Genomic DNA, 24407 nt, shown 5'->3' on the forward strand with positions numbered 1-24407 from the left:
TTTTACAGTATTCATCCCCAAAATAGAACAACATCAATGTGCCCCCCCCCCTAGAAGAAATAACTCTCTCACTGCCCTGTAACATTCATATTTTAACTATTTAATAATGTCATTCAATTGCAGTTGAGTGTAACAGTGGTAGTTACAAAAAACGACCTAGTGATAATTGTGAACCATGTCCTATTGGTGAATATCAGTCACGTCTTGGTGCATCTTACTGTTACAAGTGTCCACCTCATTACACCACCAGTACCGTTGGTAGCGTCAGAGAAGAACAGTGTTACAGTAAGTACCATATACAAATATATGGGTTTATATCAATCTGATTAAAATCCGTTTTATTATGTTTGCTTTTGTGTATAATTTTTTTTTTTTTTTATTTCATTTAACTTTTCTTTAAGAATCTGTTTTTTGTCATTTTGTTTTACTGTGAAAACTGGACATCATTCTGACCAACTCCCATAGGGAGAATCATTCCAGCGTCTCTCAAATTCAAATGTCCACTCAGAGTGTTTCAAAATTTGTGTGGCTCTAATTGTGAATTTAATTGTTTGTGTTTCTTTGCAGTATGTGAAGAAGGAGTGCAGTGCAATCCAGGTACGTTGACACAAATCATGCAGTAGTTTTCATTGCATTGCTACTAAGGGTTATATGCATGCAACTAAATTGGGGGGAGGGGGGGGGGTGATTTCATGAACAGTTATTCATGAGATCTTTTGCTTCAGTTTTTCTTAAGGTGAATAGACATCATTCCACAATGTTTTTGCAAACTTTTTAAGGCAACTTTGATGCCTACAATAAAAAATCATGTTTAGTACAAAAACTAAAGTTGATATACCATAGTATATTTTAAATAATCAGAAGTGTACCAAACACCTGCTTATACAAGATCAATATAGTGCTCAGAGTAGTCCAGGATTATAGTAGTTTGCTACTATAGAAAATCACTAAAAACAAAATGTTTAATATTTCACATTCAAAGAAGGAAGTATTTTCAAGTAAACCTAATTCTGCAAAATAATCTAAAAAACAACCATTTTTGAACATTTCCCATATAAGTTCATGTAAACATATTATACTATGCATAACTTATATACGAGTATTCAAAATTCTTCAATTTTTCGTGACATCTATAGGTAGCCCTCATAACACTACATATCATTTTTTAGCATAGGTCACCGAACAAAATTTTGTGATATGATGGAATGTTTCTGTCCTAGAAACCAATTGTAAACAAGTCAAAACGTGCATTTTTGATCAATTTTAAAGGTCATTTTGTTTAGTGACCATATATTTTTATTTCAGAATTTTAAACTGAATGTTACAGTAACCCAGCCTCTCCTGGTGGATTTTGAGAGTTCTGAGTATGTTTTTTAAATGGTAGCAAAATACCTCTATCAAACAATCTAAAACCCATTGATTAAAATGCATTGTATGTTTACAGATCCATGTGAAAACAACTACTGTGGGAATGATGGTACATGTAGTGTTGATAGATTGGGTGAACCAGTCTGTGAATGTATAAATGGTGCTAGCGGAGACAGATGTCAAGTTGCTGGTAAGAACTTGTATTTATTGTACCGTAGAATCTTATGATTACCAGTAGATGTTACACTAATTTAGGAGTGAGGGAAAATGAAAGGCTTTAATTTGGTTCAAAAATAGGCGTCACAAAATGTTGAAAAATTAGTCAATCAAAAAAACTGTTCACTTGATAATAAAAAAAACTTTCAGTATATTTTTTTTATTTCATTTTGTAGTAATGAAAAGTATATTCTAAAAAAATGTTTCAAATAAAATAAACACGAATGCATTGCTTAGGTATCGTAGCCCAATCTGGTCATGCTGCGTTTCACAAGTGAATAACTTACTTGTTCATTGGTACTCAGTAGTGATTATATTAATGTACAAAAAATAAATTTGTTGAGTTGTTATGAAATGCAATTAAAATTCAACTTAGTTTCATCGTAAGCGAATGATTTCGGCCACATGTCAATTCTCAATGCGATACGATATCTGCCATGTTTTTTCAGAAACGAGTTGACCTGAAACTGTTCTTTGACCTGACAGGTCAAGTCGCTAATAAACTAATCAAAATGCTGGATGGTGCCAAAGTGTTTGAATTGCCAAAGCTCATTTAAATATGTTAATGACAGTTCAACAACTTCATGGTGAATGCAACACAGAAGAGATTTACTGATGTTGTAGTGCAATCAATGTCTGATTTTGATAGGGAAACGGCATGATTTTTTTAAATCAAGAAATTAGTTGTTTTCGAAAGATGATCAACAGCTCATTGTCTAAACAAAGTTGACCCATTCACACTTAGCCACAATAAACATCATACTCTTGAAAACCTAAATTTTAAGATTGAAATGTTCGAAAAATGTAATGTCTTAGGTACCAAACAGAAAGACAAAGTTTTTTTTATTGGTAATATTAATATTCTGGAAGAATTAAAAAGTGATGTTTAGATATTCAAATATATTATGAATTCAAAATAATAAGCCAAGCTGTTGAATATTTATATAAATTATTTGAAATCAAAAATATTTTGTATTGCTGTCAACCAATGAAAACTATTTCTAAGGATGAACTGAATTTATTATTATACATCTCTCACCATAACGAGATAAGTTAAAGCGTGGTGTAATTTTGTGGTATTGCACTGAGCATTTCATCCTACCATATTAGGAATGTTTACGTGTGTAAGAGTCTTCTAATAATAAAAACAAACATGGCTACCTCCAGGGTTTGACCGGATCCCACAAAAAGAAGATCGCTAAATCTGTTCGAAAATGTTTGGATTTTGGCATTCCCATGATGCATCCCGGGGAGGAAAAGATGTATAATAATAATAAGGTTATTACAAGAGTGCAGTGGAGGTCGATGCGACCACGTACTATCTATACTTTGCAGTATTCTCATATTATTATGATTACCCGGTAAATTGTGTTTTTCAGAACTTTGCAACAACTACTGTGAGAATGAAGGTGTTTGTAGCATTGATAGTCGCGGCTATCCCACATGTAGCTGTGAATCAGAGTGGATCGGGGATAGATGTCATTTGGAGGCAAAGAAATTTGGTGAGTACATTACACAGTATGAAGACACTTTGGAAGGTTAAATGAAAATCATTGTCGGAGTCGCAGAATTGATATTTAGATATCATGAAAGGACTTTATTGCTAGAAGGTGCAACTAACAATAATGCAAAAGTCCCAGTTGTCACACCTTTGTATATCCCATTATATTATCGTAGTGAATTTATCTAGCTCATGAATTGTACCAAAGTTTCCACTATACGTAATACAGCTATAAATTTGTTCACCTTGCGTTTAAGAAACGAGACGCGCTTCTCAGAGTATATTAATTATTTTGTCCTGTGTATATAGTGTGTTCTTTCAACTATTGTACATTTAATGATAATACTATTGTATATTTGGGCCAGTGGCCTATAGTATGGATTAAACACAATATTATATTACAATGCAGAAGTGTTCACATGTTAGTTATGACCAGTCCATAAATTAAGATGTTATATTAACACTACAGGTGGTCGATCCATTACAAACAAGAAACAGCTAGCTGGTATTGTTGGTGGATCGTTGACTGCAGTCATTGTCCTTATTAGTATAGCATACTTCCTGACAGTCAGGTGAGTAGTTTGGTTTGTTTGTGAATATTTAATAGATGTACATGTATGGTATGGAAAATTATAATTTTAGTTCATAAATTTAAACGAGCAATATTTCAGTTATGTTTAGATTCATAATTATTATTTGGATCATTTCAGACACCTGAAAAAGAAACGTGGTCCACTGTACCCAAGTGAACCACCCCCAGAGTATAAAACTCATATTATGTATGACAATGCTATATACGGTGAAGCGGAAGACTTTAAAAAACCTGGTGAGCTAGAATCTGAACCGCAGTCACAGGCAGCTGTCGACAAACAAATTTATCATTACAATTACGCGTACCAAGAAGAGAAAGAACCGCAGCCATCCACATCGGGTTCTTCTGGGAATTCTACTCCAAAGCAGCTACCAACTCAAGGTGATGTACATGTTGATGTAACAACACCTGGTGGAGTACGGTTTGATTCTTAGGTGAGAATACAAGTTGTCATTATTGACTTGTAATTAACCCTTGAGCACTAAATTCGTTTCCCTTTTTGTACTCTGTTTCTGTAAATTTTCACTGAATTCAGTTTTAAATTATATCAACCAAACAAACAAAATGTGTCTTTAGCTTTTTGATCAAGAAATTTGAATTAGTTTTCTCATGCATCTCTTTCAAACCAAATATAGTGTATAATGTGAGGATACCTTTAAAGTATGCACGAAGACGGTACAGCAAGAGTATCAGGGAATGCTGAAATCCAAAATATTTAGAACAGATTCAGCAAACTTCTTTGTGTTGAGTCTGGTGGCAGCCATGTTTGGTTTTATTCCATATTTGGAATTTGGATTTCCTAATATAGTAGGCTAAAATTACGGCGCTACAGTGACAGATATTTTGCATTAGAGTTTAAGATGTGCATGTGAAGAACAAATTAACACTTGTTACTGCAATAATTTGACATCTGAATGCTACTTTCCCATCGACCTCTGACCTAGTCAATAGAATGTTACTCCATTATGACCATGTGGAAATTTTTTCACAGATACAAGTGATGAAGAAATAGGAATCATTGGAAGTATGTCTGTAGCAGCTACATGTATATAGCATTGTTGGAGAAAAAAAAAGGACTGGTTGTTTGTCATACGAAAATTTGATAAATGCAGATTCATTTCTTTATCAAAACATAATTTTCTCCTTGCTCAATAGTGGGTGCAATGTTAACTATGTTTAGATTCATTCTCCAACTTATTGTGGTACAACAAGTCTTGACTATTCACTCACGAAATGAGTTTATTTTTCATCATTTTATACTGCTATTATTATGCCGAAGTAAACTTTTTTTTTCAAATTTTGATTAGATAGTATGTTAAACCCACAATTTGGCAGGGAAGTTTTTAGCATTCCAAAAGTTAATACCATTCAACCATCTACCTAAGTAGTCTCCATTATTATATTTTTAAATACATATCAACATTACATATCCCTTAACTTGTATATTATATCCATGCATTTTGTAATTTAGTGTCTTCATTGATGTATATATTTATAACTGTTCATATGTGTAGCGTAACATTAGTTGCCATATAACCTGATGTTTACCATTGTCGCTCAGCAAATAGTTTGCAATATTCATTGGAGTCCATGAAAAAATCCTGTCCAAATTAGGAAGCATTTTCCCATCCTTTATTGCAAACAGTTCAGTGTGTTCAAAGATGGATACAATTATTTAAATTTACTTACCGGTATAATTAACATATATAACACCATGTGCAACTATGCTCAATAAAGCAGTTTAGATTTTTGTAGATAAAGATGCTTAATGTTATTTGTTCTATGAATGAAACTGGTCAATTCACAATTATTATACTAAATCCACTATCATTTTTGCCATGACACTGAAATATCGTACGATAAGGAAAAGTAATTTTACAAGAAAATATGTTACAATAAACTGCTGGTAAGCTGTTGTATTACTACTATAAAATAAATTAAACATAGTTATATTTTAGTTTCAGTTATAAACTGGTACCAGCCAGCTACACCGATAAGCCTCACAATCTCTGAATAGGTTCTTTTATACAACATACACCTTTCACAATACAAACTAGCAACACTTCCTTACTAAGAAACACAAACATTGGATGATATAATGCAACAACTATCGCAGTTAGGCGCCATCGAGAAACTTGCAACATTGTACTATTTAGGATATTCCAAACACTTGTACTTATAAATACACTTACCGATATGTAACAATAAATAAGGATAAATAATTCAATACAACAATAAATATTAAGCTTTAGACCAGTTTGTGCATGTTGGCCTTGCAACTATGCTGCTGAACAACGTATCAATGGTCGGTGAGTTGGCACGTATTTCGGGACACTGCGTCTCCCCGCATGAGTCGATCCATACACAAAATAAATACAGTTTCCGAACTAGTTGACCACACAATTTGGCGAGTCAGAAGTGTCGAACAATACAAGAAGTTGAGCATTGAGCAGGTAATAAATCTAACGAAGGAGTCACCAAGCAATATCCACGTAATATCGAATGTCAAGCATCAAGGTAATCTTGTACTAATATATGGTAGATTTGACCAGTTCTTAGGCGTCGTGAATAATGGTTTGACATTGAGCTAGCAGACTTGCAATACAGTCTCTTGTACGTCTTGAATAATGGTTTGACATTGAGCTAGCAGACTTGCAATACAGTCTCTTGTACGTCTTGAATAATGGTTTGACATTGAGCTAGCAGACTTGCAATACAGTCTCTTGTACGTCTTGAATAATGGTTCAACGTTGAACCTGGAAGACTTGCAATACAGGTTCTTGTACATCTTGAATAGTGATTTGATGTTGAACCTGGAAGACTTGCAATACAGTTTCTTGTACGTCTTGAATAATGGTTCAACGTTGAACCTGGAAGACTTGCAATACAGGTTCTTGTACATCTTGAATAGTGATTTGATGTTGAACCTGGAAGACTTGCAATACAGTTTCTTGCACGTCTTGAATACTGGTTTGACGTTGAACCTGGAAGACTTGTGTAAGCCTGGACTCTCCCGGCACGAGTCGATCCATACACAAAATAAATACAGTTTCCTAACGAGTTGACCACGCAATTTTGTGGTACAAGTAACAGTCTTATAGGGGTGAACAACAAACACACTGACACAGGTATCTGTTTAAAGACAACATTAACTATTCAATACTCAAATGAAGTTACAACAATAATATTTAACAGTAGTGTGACAATAATACGCTTACATCATTCACACTAAGCTCTAACCACAAGACAATTCAGTGACAATAATACACCCACAGTATTGCTCAGCAATAGTCTTTAACAGTAATCGGCGTGATAATAAGTTCACAGATGTAATATATAGTTCTACAACACTGCTGATGAGCATAATAGATGTGGATTTCACAGAATCAACGGATAGAGACTACCCAAAGTTAAATCAGTATGTGACTAAAATTGATATAGGCAATAACATATTGTTGCAATCACTGGATGCAATGTCCGATGCACTTTAATGTTACTTCATAGAACAGAGGTTTTATTGATACATACGATTGACCACTGATGATGCTGGCTCCCTATTTGCCGCCGAGTTGTCAGTCCTTAGATTATTACATCACTGGTATGTTGCCATCTTGGAATTTTCCGAAGTGGCAACCCGCCGTTCTGCTGAGAGTTTCTTTCCCCAGACAGGAACCAAGCGTTTCACTAAGTGTGACCATCTGATACAATTCAGTCGTCTTGAACCACCACAAGCACTTTTTGTATAAACATTTCAAATAAAGTACAGGTAGACATCAGACTTTCACTTCGGACGCATCTCAGTTTTCCACGAGAAACTTGTATACTGATCAAGGCGCAACAGTAAGTTGGCAGAAATAATCCAACCAGAAATTGTACATACTAAATAGAAGCAAGCATTAAAAACGACTTTCTACAGCTAAACCAAATATTAGAGTATAATTTTAAATAAATAATACCAAGATACCAATTAACTTAATTGATAATTAAATTTCATATGCGAGACTTATTCTAAAATTTTAACCTATTTTGATTTAATTTTCATATGCGAGACTTATTCGTAAATTTGAACCTATTTTGATTTAATTTTCATATGCGAGACTTAATCTTAAATTTGAACCTATTTTGATTTAAATTGATTGAATTATAATGAAACACATAGTTGAATAGATAGGATATCAGATAGATGATATATGATAACGAGGAGTATTTTTTGCAGGAGTGAGTGTGAACATTCTGATATAGATCAATCGTCGATTTAGGTCATAATAAGGAGTTAGACATGACGTAGCAAGACTCTTTTATCACTTAACACAGAGGCATTTGTTGACATTCGATATCTTTCAGTCAGTGCGATAACGACATGGGAAATTGTTATGCAATATACGTTTACTTAGTGAACACAATGAGTGTTGATAAATGTAAATAGGTTCAGCCAGCTTTACATTCACTGTAGTATTCTGTAATTCTGTAATTTGTGCAACCGAATTACTATATTGACCACTATGAAACTGGTGTCAAGACAATTGACTTTGAGAAAGGAATATATTTATATGGTGAAAAAACAACAAAACACGAAGGTTTCATTTATTTGCATTCCATTAGGTTAGCCATATGTTACGGAATACGACATGTTTGTTCCTATATCCGAATTGAAATAAGTAAAATAAAAAATACTCGAGATACAGTCATCAAGATATTATTATTTTTTAGATATAGAACATTTTTTATTAATATATTTGAAGCTGTTCCAAGGTTACCACACACTTAAACAATCTGACTAAGCTATGCTCAATAAAAAAAATCATTCATAATTAGATTGACCGAAAATTGTATTGCATATTATAAAAACGTAAATAGCAAATGTGCACCATATGCATTTAAACTTATAAAACGTGGCCACCCGCACAAACCCGCAAAGCAATAACACGATTTTATTGACTACTGGACGCAATATATTTTGATGGGAAAAATACATGTTGCCGAAATGTACTTACTGCTTAATTGCTTACTGGAAGATAAAATAGAGAAATCAACTTATCACATCTCATTTACTTATCAAGACAGCCAAATATATTATTTGGAGAACTACCCAGAATCTGCTTTATACACACTATTCATTTACATACTCGTACCTCTATGCATAACTGTTATGTTCGAGGGAATACATTTTGCAGAATAGCTACACTCATGATTCTTATATACTACTATTCTACTAATATGTTAATTATGTTTCGACTTACATTCATATATAACAGTGTGCTTGTGGTTGGATATCACAAAAGAAGGCAGGATTAGTATTATAACGAGTCTGGTAGTGTGTATATATACTACGCAGTTACGAGATAGAGTGACAAAGAGACAGTATTCTACAGCAAAGAATACTCTTCATTCGGGACGTGCGTCATAGAGCGTTAGGTTGAAACAACTAAAGAATTACATCGAATCACAGTTTATATAGACTACAAGGATTCACACCATGTAAATAAACTCCGACTATATCTACTTTCCAAGTGTGTTGTCTCCTACGTTAGTACTAATAACTTTGAATAGTTAAATGACGTGAAACAGTCAAGGTTGTGTTAGTTTACCATAGGGATACATGTAATTTCAAAGGAATACAATAATAATGTGACACAAAGCGAAAATAGAACGAATCAATAACGAATAATTTATATGTTCCCGATAGTGATTATTATTGATAAAATCAAAAAGTATTGTTGACATTGAGTTTTAAAATGTACGTTGATGAGACGATTACATATGTTATGTTGTTGTCAACATTATTATTACGTTACATAGTAAAAACATGCTAATGGACATGATAAATATCTATCTAATATTCAACAATTGTATTTTCAGTGTGTTTGTGTTGCTTAGTAGCACATCAGCGTTTACTGACAAAAATCCAAGACTAACGTACAGTTTTCAGTTCTGAACAATTACAACACATAACATGGAAGGGCTTTGGATTTTGTTACGTAGGATGAGCTGGGAAAATGTTTAAGTTTTAACATGCTTTAATATACAGATTTTCATTTGCGCCTCCTTATTGTGCCGGGGTGTGCATAACTGTTAAGATGAAATATGGAAAACTATGAGTTTATTTTGCATGATAAATACCAAATATTTGTATGCGATCTACATACGTTATTTTGTTTTTTATCACAGATGAATAAAATGACGCTCAATAAAATAGCCTGTGATAAGCTGTATGTTAATGTCAATATATACGACTACGGAAGAAAAACATGAAATCTTGTCAATATTACAGATAAATCTTGTCGCTATTTTTCAATTTATACACCCGTAGCCGCCGTTTATTTTTTTGTATTTACTGTGTCGCCATGGAGGGAGATTCAATATGCTACGACGACAATTTCAACTATTTTCGTCTTGGGTGGGGATGTAACGTATCAACAGCAGCAGCAACAACAACAGAAATACAAACAATATTAATTTAAAAACCTCTATTTATATATAATTTTGCGATAAAGTTTAACAATTTTACTATAGGAGATCTGTTCACAAATATGCCCTCGGTAGATATATAATGATCCGTCCCTTACCGTTTCTATGGCGACATTGAAGTTGAAATGATTGGTCTTATTCAGCCATACATCTACGAGGACACAAAATTTAATAATTTGTGCAAATAACGAGATTTGACAATGGCTTCATCAGAGGATCGATACCGTCCTTCGTACGCCAGCACAGTCCCAACAACACAATATATGTAATTCGAAATAAATTCAGATCACTGTAATTTATTATAGGTACAAACTATTTATCGCAGTCTAGTTATCTCTTTGTAATAATGTGTTTCAGAAACAGTTTAAACAAGAGAAATATTGTTCGAAACGAAACAATGATGTCAACAACGGTGGGTAAATGATCATATTAACATGATTTCATAGGGAATATCAGAAATTACCCAATTAGCAACTACGATATCATCACCACAATTGTATGGAATGACAAAACTGGCAAAGTAATTAATACGCCATTATTGCGTAAACCACGACATGGGAATACAATACGACGCTATCCAAATACAGGCTGTGGAATTCTTTATTTTTAGTATTATTATTGTTGGAAATAAATCAATGAGTACATTCATACAGCTGAAGCTTGGAAACTATAATCGATCACGCATCAACTATTATATATTAATATAATCATATTAAGGCAGTCACATGACTCGTCTTATCAATATCGCTTCCTTTAACAGTACAAATTGTCTATTTGGTAATAGGTAAGGATCGGGAAACTCGTATAGTTTAGAGCCCGCATGGATTTTACTTTTTGCTGATAAACAGATGCTCCAGTGAATATGAATTACTCAATGTATGCCAATGTGAAGTATATACCGAGGATGTAGGACCGTGGCCCGAGTAATACCGAGTAATACCGAGTAATACCGAGTAATCCGGAGTACCTGTGCAAATGAATATGCATTCTAATTGTGACCGCCTGGACCAGGAATCGCATTAGCCTTTTGCTTATAGGATACATTTCAGCGAACGAACACTGTGCTGCTACATTTCGTTTCCGTTTTGCGCACATAGAACGTTGCCATGTATTGACGTATGCTGTTGGAATACTAACATCGCACTGTATCTTAAACTAATCAATAATTATAAATCACCTCAAATGCCAAGACAATGGTTTCACGGAAAACTAACACCGATTTTTTAAGCTGTCTTGTCAAAATAGAAGTACGTTTCTTTCGTTTTTTTATCATCGCCTATTGTGCCTTGAAAGGTAAGTTCTGGGGATAAATCAGTGTAACTTTATTATATTTTATCGACGGTTGTAGTTTCATAGTCAGTAAAAACAGTTATAGATTGCAAGAAATAGTGTTTGTGGAATTAATTTAATCTGCAATTATGTTGTACAAAAATAATTAATAGAAGTTAAGTCAACCATATTCATTTAAATCTAGTAAATCACAATCACACTATGTATACATATATCATATGTTGAGGATTATAAAAGGGATGAGTGTGGCCCTATATGTCGACACAGTTCCAAGATTGATAAAGCTATGGAAAAATACACCTATACTGAACACATAAGGTTATCAGCTCAGATATTTCCAAGTTACACTCCCCTTTCAACAATTAGGTAAGCACATACTCTAATACCCACGATATTTCCATAGCATACACTTGTTTTTCATTCCCGCCACCAAATTTCACAATCAGACAAAACCTTCTTCTAATATTTACCACATTACATGACAAAGAAGACTGACTTCCACCACGTTTTACTAATAAATAATATATTTCCCAAGTTTATTTTGTATATCACATCTGTAAGATTTACACATATACATATCAGAGAGTTTGGAATTACATTAAATATTACTCAAGCTTAATATTACTCAAGATATATTCACAATGGGCAAATTAATATTAATATATTCATATTTGTTAAGTTAGATTAATACGAACTCGTGAAACGAGTATCGATTCCGAATGCGAGTTTTTAGTCAATAAGACAGTTATTTTTATGATTAAATGTAATGGAAAAAATGTAATTGGGTTTCTAAATACTGTACTGTTTATTGTCAATTTATATGAAAGTCTATCAAACTGGTAATATGTTGAAAATTAATATTTTGTATCTCTATTCAATACTATGGTATATGATAATTAATATAATATGTCTCCAAATGATATAACTGTCCTAAGAACGTTTACAGTCCCACATACAAAATAAATTAACTTTATTTAAATTAAGTAACAAACGAAGTGTAATACAAAATATGTATTCATATACTAGTATATTTGTATTATTTCTTATTGAAATATTCTCCTACCTTTCAAACATAATACCAAATACTTTGTTTTTTCTAATTTCATTTAATGCTTTTTTAATTCGTAGTTGTGATACCAATCACCGTGACAGCAAATCCACTAGTAAATACGGATGTTAATAATAGTACAGGTAAGGCGTATCACAAAACAATGCAACGTTAATAGTGCTAGAATAATAATGCAGGGTTTGGGTCTAGCGATACAATTTCGCAATTCAGAAAATTAGTTTTAATATCGATAATGTTTACGTGTGTTACTCCAAAACACTGGTGAGGTCAACACTGGCAGGGTCAAAACTGGCGGGTCAACACTGGCAGGTTGAACACTGACGAGGTTGCGGAAAATCATATTACATGTACTCAGTATCTATGAATTCGGAGTTGCGTCGTAGGTACCGTTTGTTTGATTACGAATTAAAAGATATCGCGTGGTGTTGATCGAATACCTCAAAATTTATATTTTGCAGCAGGTAAAACACAGAAAACCGTGGATAACACAGTTACTCATATGATATTTGTCACTATGGCCTATGAATCGTCATCTGGTGCATTGTATCACTATCTAGTTCAAGATGTATTTACATCGTATTTACCTATCAGACATTTTGTGTCAAGGATGATGTTATACTTGCACACTTGCATTTGGACTATATATCTAAAGTGTCGATTATCAGCTCTTTCCCGGATAGCAGAATGATATGAGAGCTCCATCAGGTCCATTTGTATCATCTTCTTTGCAGTTCACTAATATTTTTGTTTTGTTTCCCAATACAAAATCACTGATACATTCTACCATTTTCAAATCAAATTATCATCAATAAAATTTAATTTAAGAAGAAACTGGAATGTTGGGATAACTGGTGGAGAACATTGATCAGTCGTAATTTGCAAAATATCTTGGTGATGGCACAGATTGTGTGATTCTCTGCATAAACTGCTTCAAGCATAAGGTTATGTTATTTAAGGCATGGTGAATCGCAATTATTGCATTTGAGAAAATATTTGAAAATCCGTTTCGAATAGTCAATCCTTGAATAATGATGAAATACGATGATCATACCAATGGTTTTCACCCATTTCAAGAAAAATAACGAAAGAACCTGATAAACACGTGTCAATTTTCTGCTTGTGCGAAATGTTAACTCGACGCACCAGTATAAGTGATATTGCAAATTCAAATCCAAAAGTCCTGTAAACAAAAGATTTCTTGATGACTATGAATAATGAACAACTACAATGACGGCATGCAACATGGCGATACTATAAATACATATTCATCATGTTGAAAGTACTGATTATTATTGATGTTATACGACACAATACATTTAAATGTATTTCGCAATTTACATAGATTTAACCGTTTTTAGGATATATAAGCGCGCAAATAATAGGTGGTCATTGGAACATTTTAAGTTTGTATTTGTTCACCATATAAAGCCTAATGACTAACCAATTCTATACTATGTGACCTTTGTATGTATCGTAGGGACGGATATCGAGGCCACAGTTTTGTTATATAACTGGAAAGATATAGCTGGATATCCAATTCGCGAGTTACAGTGGCAATCAACTTGAAATACACATTATCTACAATTTGCCATTCATATGCACCATAAGTTCGCGGTAATCGATGCCTGCCAGAGAAAAAACAGTAACATTAGCCGATACTTGCATTTTGAATTGGTCGATCGTTGCCTTAAGCTTCTGTAGAGCGAAAACTCTAGTGACTTTTTTATGATGACACAATTTATGCTTTGTTGCCAGGTAACTGTTTGTCAAACTACCATGCACTGTTCAACGATTTGTTCGATGATTATAATAAATTACTACGCCCAGTTCGTGACGCATCTGTAGCTACCAATGTTACGTTTGGGATTTCCGTGATTCAAATAATTGACGTGGTAAGTTAACAATACTGTCGGTATTTCAGTATGCGCACGCAGATATATATTAGTGCGTGATTGGCCAAATCAACATTTGTTTATAAACCAGAATCCACTGAATACCAACATTCAACATCGAGTTATTCAAAGTTCTGTCTTCAATCTTTTTTTGAGAGAATAAACGGAATCTTCGATTGTTTCAGTTGTTGTCACTATTAAAATACTAAATATTACGTGAACAATATTAATGGTGGTTGTTAATTAGTTGGGAAATATTATACCCCTATCGACAGCTCATCAGAGAAATAGAATGTGGGTCACTCGAAAAACTCATATCCGAGGAGGACAGATGACTGTTATTGTCAGAATAATGTCAGTATTTAGGTATATTATAACAATTTGAAACCCCATAAAAATTACCCCGGGTACCCTTTTTTTCTAATGTGTAAGAATGTAGCTACCTTTGCAAAAACTTGTGCGATTGCTTTGTTGCCAACTGTTTCCAAAGTGGGGTCATTTGAATAACAGTTTGAAAACTATTGACTGTGTTTTCTCGTTGCGCAAGCCTATGTGACGGCGGATTGACCAATCGCATCACATAATCTCGATTTAGAGTGTTGTAATACGACCACACATTCAAACTACTGATTCCTGGGATGCGATAGACTGGCATTTTGTTGGTGTTTTTTAATAAAATAAAGCCGTGTTATCGAGGTAACACGGATTTCGCCATATACACACTCCCATGATATTTTATTCTATTAAAAAAAACATCAAAACATAAACAAGAGACTGTGTCCGGGGTTGGGAGAAATATAACATATGGTTTATTATTGATTTGTTTTATAACTATTTTGTGGTGTTTAAAACACTGCTCTATTTTTTTACTCAACAGGATGAACGAAATCAAATCATCACTATGAGCAGTTGGATGAGACAGGTATAGTTAATTCATCACAATCATTTCCTAAAGTGTAATTGTTCGATTTATGTTATTATACGTATGATGCCTGCTTTACTACGAGAAAAAAAAAGCACGAGCATACCCATTCATTAATCTAAATTCAATTATAGTCGTGTAGGTTATTCAACAAAGTACAATTACATATAACAATATACATGGAACCAAGTAAATTTTATACACACATACATAATTCAATTGTGTACAGTAGTACAGAAATTAATGTACTAGTCTTAGGGCATTTAGAAAAATGAGTGGACAATTGTACCTCACGGTTAAAACAAAGAAGTGATATCAGGTGTTTGCATATCCTGCCCTACAGGTAGCATTCGCCATACACCAATCTAGGTAGGCAATCGATGAACTAGCCTTCCACATGTTAAACAACCGTATATCACATGCCTAAATTTTGTCGTATTGTGTCGGCAGTACATGGTATCTATCATAGCAACGCTTGAATGTTGAAATAAGAAATTAAATTGACTGAGCAGCAGAGGAAAATAGGGGACTAAGAGGTCCAGTTCAAGCTCTAGCATATGAGATGAGTGCTTCAAACAAAGAGAGCGTCTGGGGTTATGTATATGCTCGTAATATTTTCAGCAGCAGACTACAATCCCATGACCTACAAATCTCACTAAATAGGAATTTATATTTGACCTTCTGCGAATGTTGACTGAAACGATGTATAAAGACACGGCTATATAGCATACAATCCACTCAGTATGTACACAGCCATACTATACACGGTGTTTAGCAATAAGACAATTAACATCGTTTTATGTTACAGTCATAGCTGGGACATCCCCAGAGGCATGAGTGTCCAGGTGACCACTTTGTGTAACCCGATATTAAGGAGAATCACTGGTATGACGGGCGAGCATAAACATACATCACATGTACACACAATATAGGATTCTTCATACATTAAATTAATCGATTTTTTACGGCTGTTCAGATTGTTATAACTACGCATCTCAGTACATGCCCTGGGGTTTTTTGTCACCTACTGTGCAATTAATTATACAACATTTCGCCAAAACGGAATTAATACTTAGATACATAGAGTGGTGGTAAAAAGCCCTGCCTCAGAAATTTACGTTCATTATATATTTTTAAATAGCATATCTACTATATTCCAAATTTATGACGATCTTTATTTATTCATATTTGCATAACTGTATACACAACAGTACCAATATACGCGCATTTCCATTTTCGAGAGTTTTGCGAAAAGTTTGTACAATAACAGTTTTTTTTATTCTACAATACAATGTAAAAATTGTCCTTCACAGATTGTCACTTGTTTATTGTCATTTCTTATTTCTAAAAAAAATAATATTTATTGTAAGATGATCGAGGTATGCCTCGGATTTGAATTTAATGATCAGCGCAATGACATCACGCCAGCATTCAAGTGTCAAATAATCACCGAATGCAAATAAATAAGGCCATATATTTTATAAAATCTTGAATTTTATGGTGATTAATACTATAGGATGTATATCGAAGTATATAAAGACGGTCACTAATTTACATGTAATTAAATGTGTGTGTGTAATAAATAACTCATGAATATCGCGTTACATCCATAAACAAGTGGTGAATGGCCGTATGGTTCCCATAGCGACGTGTACAACGCGTGTAAAATACCTTTACTTGCTTACACGTAATTCGAACATGTGGTGTTTACGTACGTAATTGGAGAGATTATCCATATTGAACTATAAACTAGATGCTAGAAATACACTAATACTAGTAATAAATTATGTGTGTCAGTTTCAACACGAATGATGACAATTTTAATTAATTAGTTTTATATTCTACTTGTTTATCTGACAATTTAAGGTAGAGATGCAGGTTCGTGGGCACTTGGGAGTGAATTATTTTTTTTTGCTTTTTATTATCCAAACAGTCTTGGCTATAGACTGTTGAAATTTTGTAGAATTGTGTATAGTGGAACATACTCAAAACACGATTTTAAAATATAGATAACAGGTGCAAAATTATCTCTTTTGAATGCTTAGCAAGATTTAGCAAGGCTGTACATAAATAATAAAAAAAACATGGTGAAAAAAAGAAATGACGGGATCTCCATATTATGCACTGTATTTAACTTTTTACAAAACGATAATACATTTAAATTTGAAACTGTAACAGCCATTTTAATTATGAGCATTAGCAAACTTCTTACTGAGTGAATTGTTATGCAAATTAGCAATTATCTCAGCTTCTTTTTAAGTGCACATTCCAGAACTTTAAAAACAATAACTCCTAGACGCTTTGACCTTTTGTTTTGAAATTTTCACAAATGATTGACAATGTGTTTATCTTCAAAACGCCGTCGGGGCATTGTTTTTAGTTGAATAGTGTTACAGCAATCGTAAAGACAACTAGCCTGGGTGTTAATTTATGCATGAACTTGAAGTAGTGAAATTTGAGCTGCTGCCCTACAAAATTGACAACTGGTAGACAGTTTTCAAGACGGCGCTTTCTTCAGAGTAAACAGATGTACCCATAAACCAATTTTGACAGGAAAGAGAAGTATGGTTTAGAAGCTATTTTTTTTTAAATCACTTTTGACCAAAAAAGCACATTTTTGTGTATATTTCAAACTACAGTGTCCATAAAAATAAAATACTAACAAAACTTTAACATTCATACAATAAGCTTTCCGAAAATATATAGTTTTGTGGACAAGGGAGGTAATCTTGGTTTCCTAATTAACGAATTAAAATACCTGTCAGGTAAACTGCATCTCTACCTTAATTAAGCGCTTGATATTGCAAATACATAATATGAGCCGACATCTAACGTATTGTATTGTTGTTTTTCTAGATATAAGCGTATTTTTTACATTCATGGTAAATAGAAAGCACACTTCTTCAATACAACCTCAAATGAAAGTATAAAAGGAAGTTTCTAAACATTTACGTAATTAATGTAGTCCTACGTGACTCGATGTTTTCGTATACATGGCACAATTTCTAAACGCTCTTTGACAGTTTCGCTTACTGCAAAAACATGCAATATCGACTTCGCTTAATTGATTGTTCTGTCAATATTTGTAAGGATAGCTGTGACGACAACAAGTCCATTAATTTAATAATGTATACAAATTTGAATCACCGGATCGTGTTGATTATTATGAACTGAAACTTGATAGTGTTAAATTGAATTTGACGAAAATTTAGCAATACCCAGCAAACAATAACCCACTTTCAATTTGCAGATATTTCACTAGCACTTTTAACCTTGGATGTATGATATGACAATATCCATCGACGCTCGTTCTGTGAAATGGAAGAACTACAGTCGACTTACCGCGCCCCTTGTTCGACGTGGATCCCATAGCAACGTATACAACGCGTGTAAAACACATTTTTTTTTACATAAAATACAAACACGCGTTGGCGATGACTGTATACTGCGACACAAAGAAGAGATTATAAACATAAAGTGAATCATTAATGTATTTGAACAAAATAAAACGCACCTGGCTGATGTCTATTATTTGCATGCGCTAATAATAAATGATGGATGGATTTAATTTTTTTCTGAAACTTGATTCCAAAAATCAATATACCAGTACATTTATACGCTCTTCGCCCATATACACGTTCTTATGAATGTTTAGAAAGCCCGTGGAGGATGAATTGTCAAAGTAAAGCAGAATGATGACATGTTGCTGAAGAGTGTATTGAATATACACATCGCGAAACGTCAATGGCCGTATGACTGATATGACTTGTATAGTACGCGTAGGAAATTGTTTTTTAAACGTGTAGTTGTTGAAGCTTCTACACACGATATTAGGTTTTATGAAATAACATGTATGGATGATTTATTCAGGATATCGGACAGTTTTTATTTATTGCATTTACGGGGAGGGAGTGTCGTCACCTGCACATGCGTCAGATGACCATAGCGTGTCATTGTTTACAAACAAGCGTCTACCCATGAGCCTTTGCGTTTTTAACGTGTGTTGTTATCGTCGCTTGGAACTCAATTCCCGCGCGTGCGCATGTGACGACCCTCCCGTTTTAATACTAGTACGGTAAACATTTCAACCATGTCAAAAAACAAAGATCTATTTGAGATCGAACAGGTGCTACTTGTTTATCAGACAAGCTAACAGGTTCAAATCAGTCAAATTGTGGAGGTGCATTCACAATTCAAGTAGTTCACATACAAACAAACATATGGGATATGGACCATAGGTCAATGCGATGTGTATCATATATGGATTTATATTATGATCTTATATTAAAAACAAATCACAGATATACCAACATAATCACACAAGTACTAACATATTGTTTCTTTCAGCGTAGTATGACGACATAGTGTAGGTTACTATGAGACGGCATGTGCTTAAAATAAAATAATATATTAAATCTATTATATCATCGGTCTCGTTTATTAATTTCAGAAATGGGTTGACGAGTACCTGCGTTGGAACCCTGATGACTACGGAGGAATCGACGTCATACGACTACCAGCAACATTATTATGGCGACCTGATATCACTTTATACGATAAGTTAGTGTGATGATTTACAGTACTCGCTTCCACAACAGGGTCCATAGCACCAAGACTTCTCCAGACCTCTTCCCAACATTTTTCCAAGACATTTTGACCCTAAATTCAGGCCGACATCATCATCAAAGCCCATCAATGTTCTGAGGATATCGTAGTTCCCTGGAGAAATTTTAAAGACTTTTCAAAGATTTTTTTTATTCTTCCTGTAATTTATAGACGACTCAATGACTTTCCAGACTTCAAAAAATCCAAAGACTTTCAAAGGATTTTCCCAACGCTATGGACCCTGCACAATGCGCGCCCTCTAGCGACGGAGCGCTTGTATGATATAATTCGTGTAAGGGCTGCAACCCCAGGTGTTGACGCCGCTTTTATCTCTGGTTGTCAATGAAAATACTGCTTTTTATGAGAGGTTTTATTCAAAATGACGAACGACTACACAACAAAACGAAAAATATCAATTTTATTGACAATTCTAACACCATTTACGTCACTGTGATGTCACAGAAGCGCGTCGACTCCAGGGGCTAAACATGTTATTTTTCTTTCCCGTAACCTGTACCAGCTATCCCCTTGCCCCCCCTTATTGGTCACAAGTACCTATGGGTCAAAGATCATATGTCAGGTTAGTCTAGTCATTCTTTCCCCAGTACTACTATCATATTATTGGTCTTAGATTATTAGATCAAATAAATGTTTTTGGTCAACACTCTTTCTAAAATTGACTCGCGTAGGTTAATTTTATTTTTTAAACATAGTACTTTCATATCACATAGACAAACATTCCTCACACGTTTGGAAAATCAAGCGGATGCCCCAAATGCGGCCCTCATTTCTGAATATTTGTAAATAGGTTAGGTAACGAGTTCACAAAAACAATAAAAACGATTGGAAAGACGGGAGAAGATTGCATATCAATGTGATGCAGTACAACATACCTTAATCCAAGCTTTACTTTGCAGACTAATCATAATGGGAAACATTCGTATCAGCTAACTAATTTATACATTTTTACAGTATTGTTAGGTTATTTGTCGGGATATTAATAAAAGCCAAACTGCCCCGATGTTTATTAGATTTACACACTCTAAATTTAATTATATTCAAACTGTTTTATCAAATCATAAGTAATCGTAAACACTTCATTTCTGCTCCTGTTAAACTTGAAATTGTCTTTTTGTCAAGTTTAATTTACTAAAAAGAAAAATGCACATGATTATTTTAATGTTAAAATGTTCAAAGCATGCATGTGTGTGTGGGGGGGGGGAGGGGGTTAGACCATCCCTACAAACCAGTCCCTCTATCGACGAGCTATCTTCGACAGAATAGGACTGTAAGACCATTCATGGCGTCGAAACGTTTTGATCTTTATCCGTCCGATAATAACAAATATAATGTGTAGTGATTTAGCACACTGGCGACTACAGAATCAAACACAGTTATCACTTTAAACGGCATAATACTTTCACCAACTGCTAATGAGTTGGCGATCGAATGGGGTTGTTGGTGCTTGATAAGGTTGTGCATGGGGCTAAATGGTTTGACAAGTTTCTGAAAATACATTTCAATCTATGTCGAATGACTATATCAATAAGCAATCGAATTATTGAGTCATGCTTACGGAAGCGCTTCGTCGGAGTAATATCATAGCATAAAATTCACATAGCATTTTATAATATTTCTTTCTTTCTTTCTTTCTTTTACCAGCGTGGACGAGAAGTTTGAACGCATAAAAGACGCTAATGCTATTATAAACTCCGATGGTAGCCTAACGTGGTTGGCCCCGGCCATTTACAAAAGCGCATGTAAGATAGACGTTCGTTATTTCCCCTTTGACATTGAAAAGTGCTCAATGAAGTTTGGTTCTTGGACTTTTGATGGTGCGGAAATTAACCTAACCGCTGAAATGCCATCGGCGGACATCGCGAATTTTAAGCCGAACGGCGAATGGGAGTTGGTTGATGCCCCTGTATTACGAAATGTATTGGTGTACCCATGCTGTGAGGAAATATTCCCCGATCTGACATACACGATAATCATCCGCAGAAAACCAACATTTTATGTCCTAAACTTGCTACTACCGAATGTACTGATCTCTGTGTTGGCAACGATGTCATTTTATTTGCCGCCTGATTCTGGTGAGAAAATTGCCCTAAGTATGACCAGTTTACTGACCCTCTTTGTCTTCAATCAGGTAGTTGGGGAAACCATGCCCCCAACGTCCGATGATGTACAAATTATCGGTAAGTCAGAAATACGGGGGCGCTCTTTATCCTCTTCCGAGAACATACTCGGTAGACCTTCAAATGCAAAATTAAAATTGCAATCAAATACGTAAATCGCATGCAACTATATAATATATAATTTAATCTCAATATATTCATTTAAATATGAAGCCAATTTTAGTTTATTTTCTTACTCGATTATTAAAAAGACATTTGGAAACAATATACAGATTAGTTCTTTAAATAACATTTATTAAATAACATTTTCAAATCACTGTGACGTCAACGCGCGCTCGTTGATTGGTTAGTCGCATTCAATTGCCATTGACATTTATAAATATCAATAAAGGTGAAGAGAATGGGTTTGTTGTGCAGAGAGTACAATTATTGCTTATATGTGCTTTTTTTTTTATTACAAACCGCTATAACACTATAATTTTAACACTATAATTTGATACTGAACGAGCAATTATTTTTGTATTTTCAGCTCAATATTTTTCGTCAATGATCGTTATTGTGTCTATTTCATGCGTTACGACAGTATGGGTGTTGAACCTCTACTACGTGCCATCTGGATACACTACTGTTCCGCGTTGGTTCCGAAAATTTGTATTTGATTTCTTGGCGCCAGTGGTTTATTTTCAGCGGCATTATTCGCCGAAGTCAACAGCCAGTAAAACCCACATTGTTGCGGACGAACACGCAGGGGCAGTACGCACGCGCCACGACTTCGACGGCTTCTTGATTTACAACGGAAACTCCATTCAAGAAAATTCAACAAAATCTGAGGAAATGCGAGAACTGGAGTCGGAAATCAGGTCAGATGTGACTTGTGCTCGCTGCGATAAGAAACTCGACAATATCAACAGTCATGTGACACAGTTTTCTAGAAGGTACCAAGAAAAAGACAGTAGAGAAAAAGATGTACATGAATGGCGAGAAATTGCAGAGGTCATTGACCGATTTATGCTACATTTGTTTCTCATTAGCATAGCAATAACAACAACTGTGCTTATGGTGAGAGTAGTATTTGGATCCGCTGACAGATAGCTGTTTGGCGCCAGAATATTTGTTTGATACGAGAATATGTGCAAGGTCACTGCATTTGCAATTGCAAGGTTAAGCGACGAAAACTGTATTTATTGCGTATATAAAAATACATTTATTTCATAAAGAAATCTATTTTACAACTTAAAAAAAAAATTGCATTCCCGGTAGAATTTTTTTTTTGAGGTTTTCTAATCATCTTGCAATTCGTGTGTCTTCATATTGAGATATTTTCATTTTCATTCTAAAAATCATTGTAGTTATTTATCTTTCACCATTATTTTGAATTTATGCCTTTCTAACAGGATATTGTTAATGTATCTTCTTGGTTTAGCTAAGAACGACACAGCATACTGCCGTAAAGCATGGTGGCAATACTATTACAGGAACAATATGTTGTATATTATGCTAAAAATTTTAACGATTTTTCTGGCCAATCAATATTATTACCAGGCAACCATCGTTATTTTCCATGAGTGTCTATTATCGTTATATACTAAAAAATATTTGCCAGTTGGTGTTATTGTCGCAGACCTTTCTGTGTACTGACTGTATAGGATACGCATCGTGAAATGTATTCCGATCGTTTTATTCTAGGATACTGGTTAAAGGTACGTAAGTTGTCGCACTACGCATGCACAAGCTATAGATTAACCACTTTGCGAGTTTCTAATATGGTATTATGTAAATATTTAAAATAAATAATAAAATGTTTTTATTTCACAACAGATTGTATTGCACGAATTATACATAGCTCAGACAGCTACAAGGCTAATCTAATTAAAGGTACATACCTTTAAAGCCTAGGCCAATGTAATGAGTCAATGATACGTTTAGTTTGCTATTTTGTGGGAACATCGGTAATCGAATTTAGGTGCTTTTTACATCTCCCGAGAATATATTGCATTTGATATTTAAATTAGATGGAAAATAAAATATGAAGTAAAAATGGAAAAAACATTTAAATTTAAACTGCAAATATCATGTGAACCGCAAACAAGTGAATCATAATAAATTTAAGTGCATAATTAATTTTATTTACAATAACATGATGAAGTCCTTAGACTAACATATCTATAAATATGACAACCTATTTAAATTTGTGAAAGCGCCGCCAAGTTCCGACTTACCAATGATTGGAACACTATGAGAAGTTTATTTTCATTAATTTAGTAGCAGTCACATGCTTTTTATTAATAATACATTTGCAACAACTTGGGAATATTTTAATATTACTCAACTTGGTATTGCATTCAG

The 24407-nt window shown here is 34.1% G+C and overlaps 2 protein-coding genes across 2 annotated transcripts in view; both read left to right on the forward strand.

Moving 5' to 3' along the window:
• The window catches only part of LOC102802972 (uncharacterized), a 74109-nt gene extending 68672 nt beyond the window's left edge, over positions 1-5437 (forward strand). The window contains exons 49-55 of the mRNA XM_085493756.1: positions 124-285; positions 568-597; positions 1445-1558; positions 2964-3086; positions 3555-3657; positions 3796-4111; positions 4669-5437. Coding sequence (XP_085349882.1) covers positions 124-285; positions 568-597; positions 1445-1558; positions 2964-3086; positions 3555-3657; positions 3796-4111 — 848 coding nt within the window. The 3' untranslated portion in view covers positions 4669-5437. The remainder of the gene's footprint in view (positions 1-123; positions 286-567; positions 598-1444; positions 1559-2963; positions 3087-3554; positions 3658-3795; positions 4112-4668) is intronic.
• A 5901-nt stretch (positions 5438-11338) lies between these two features.
• On the forward strand, positions 11339-23153 carry LOC100372668 (neuronal acetylcholine receptor subunit alpha-10-like). The gene is made up of 7 exons (XM_002734655.2): positions 11339-11438; positions 12564-12626; positions 14260-14396; positions 15274-15318; positions 19769-19878; positions 21586-22121; positions 22591-23153. The coding sequence occupies exons 1-7, from the start codon at positions 11339-11341 to the stop codon at positions 23151-23153; spliced, it is 1554 nt and encodes a 517-aa protein (XP_002734701.2).
• The last annotated feature ends 1254 nt before the right edge of the window (positions 23154-24407 follow it).

The sequence above is a fragment of the Saccoglossus kowalevskii genome, chromosome 19 (assembly GCF_978046115.1).
Source record: "Saccoglossus kowalevskii chromosome 19, keSacKowa6.1, whole genome shotgun sequence".
Taxonomy (NCBI): Eukaryota; Metazoa; Hemichordata; class Enteropneusta; family Harrimaniidae; genus Saccoglossus; species Saccoglossus kowalevskii.

What these genes read in the sequence shown, in the direction of transcription:
- LOC100372668 (XM_002734655.2), top strand. Translation starts at nt 11,339, where the DNA reads ATGGTTTCACGGAAAACTAACACCGATTTTTTAAGCTGTCTTGTCAAA. An exon ending in TGATTCAAATAATTGACGTG is followed by an intron (nt 14,397 to 15,273) that starts GTAAGTTAACAA and finishes TTTACTCAACAG; the next exon opens with GATGAACGAAATCAAATCAT. An exon ending in CGATGATGTACAAATTATCG is followed by an intron (nt 22,122 to 22,590) that starts GTAAGTCAGAAA and finishes TTGTATTTTCAG; the next exon opens with CTCAATATTTTTCGTCAATG.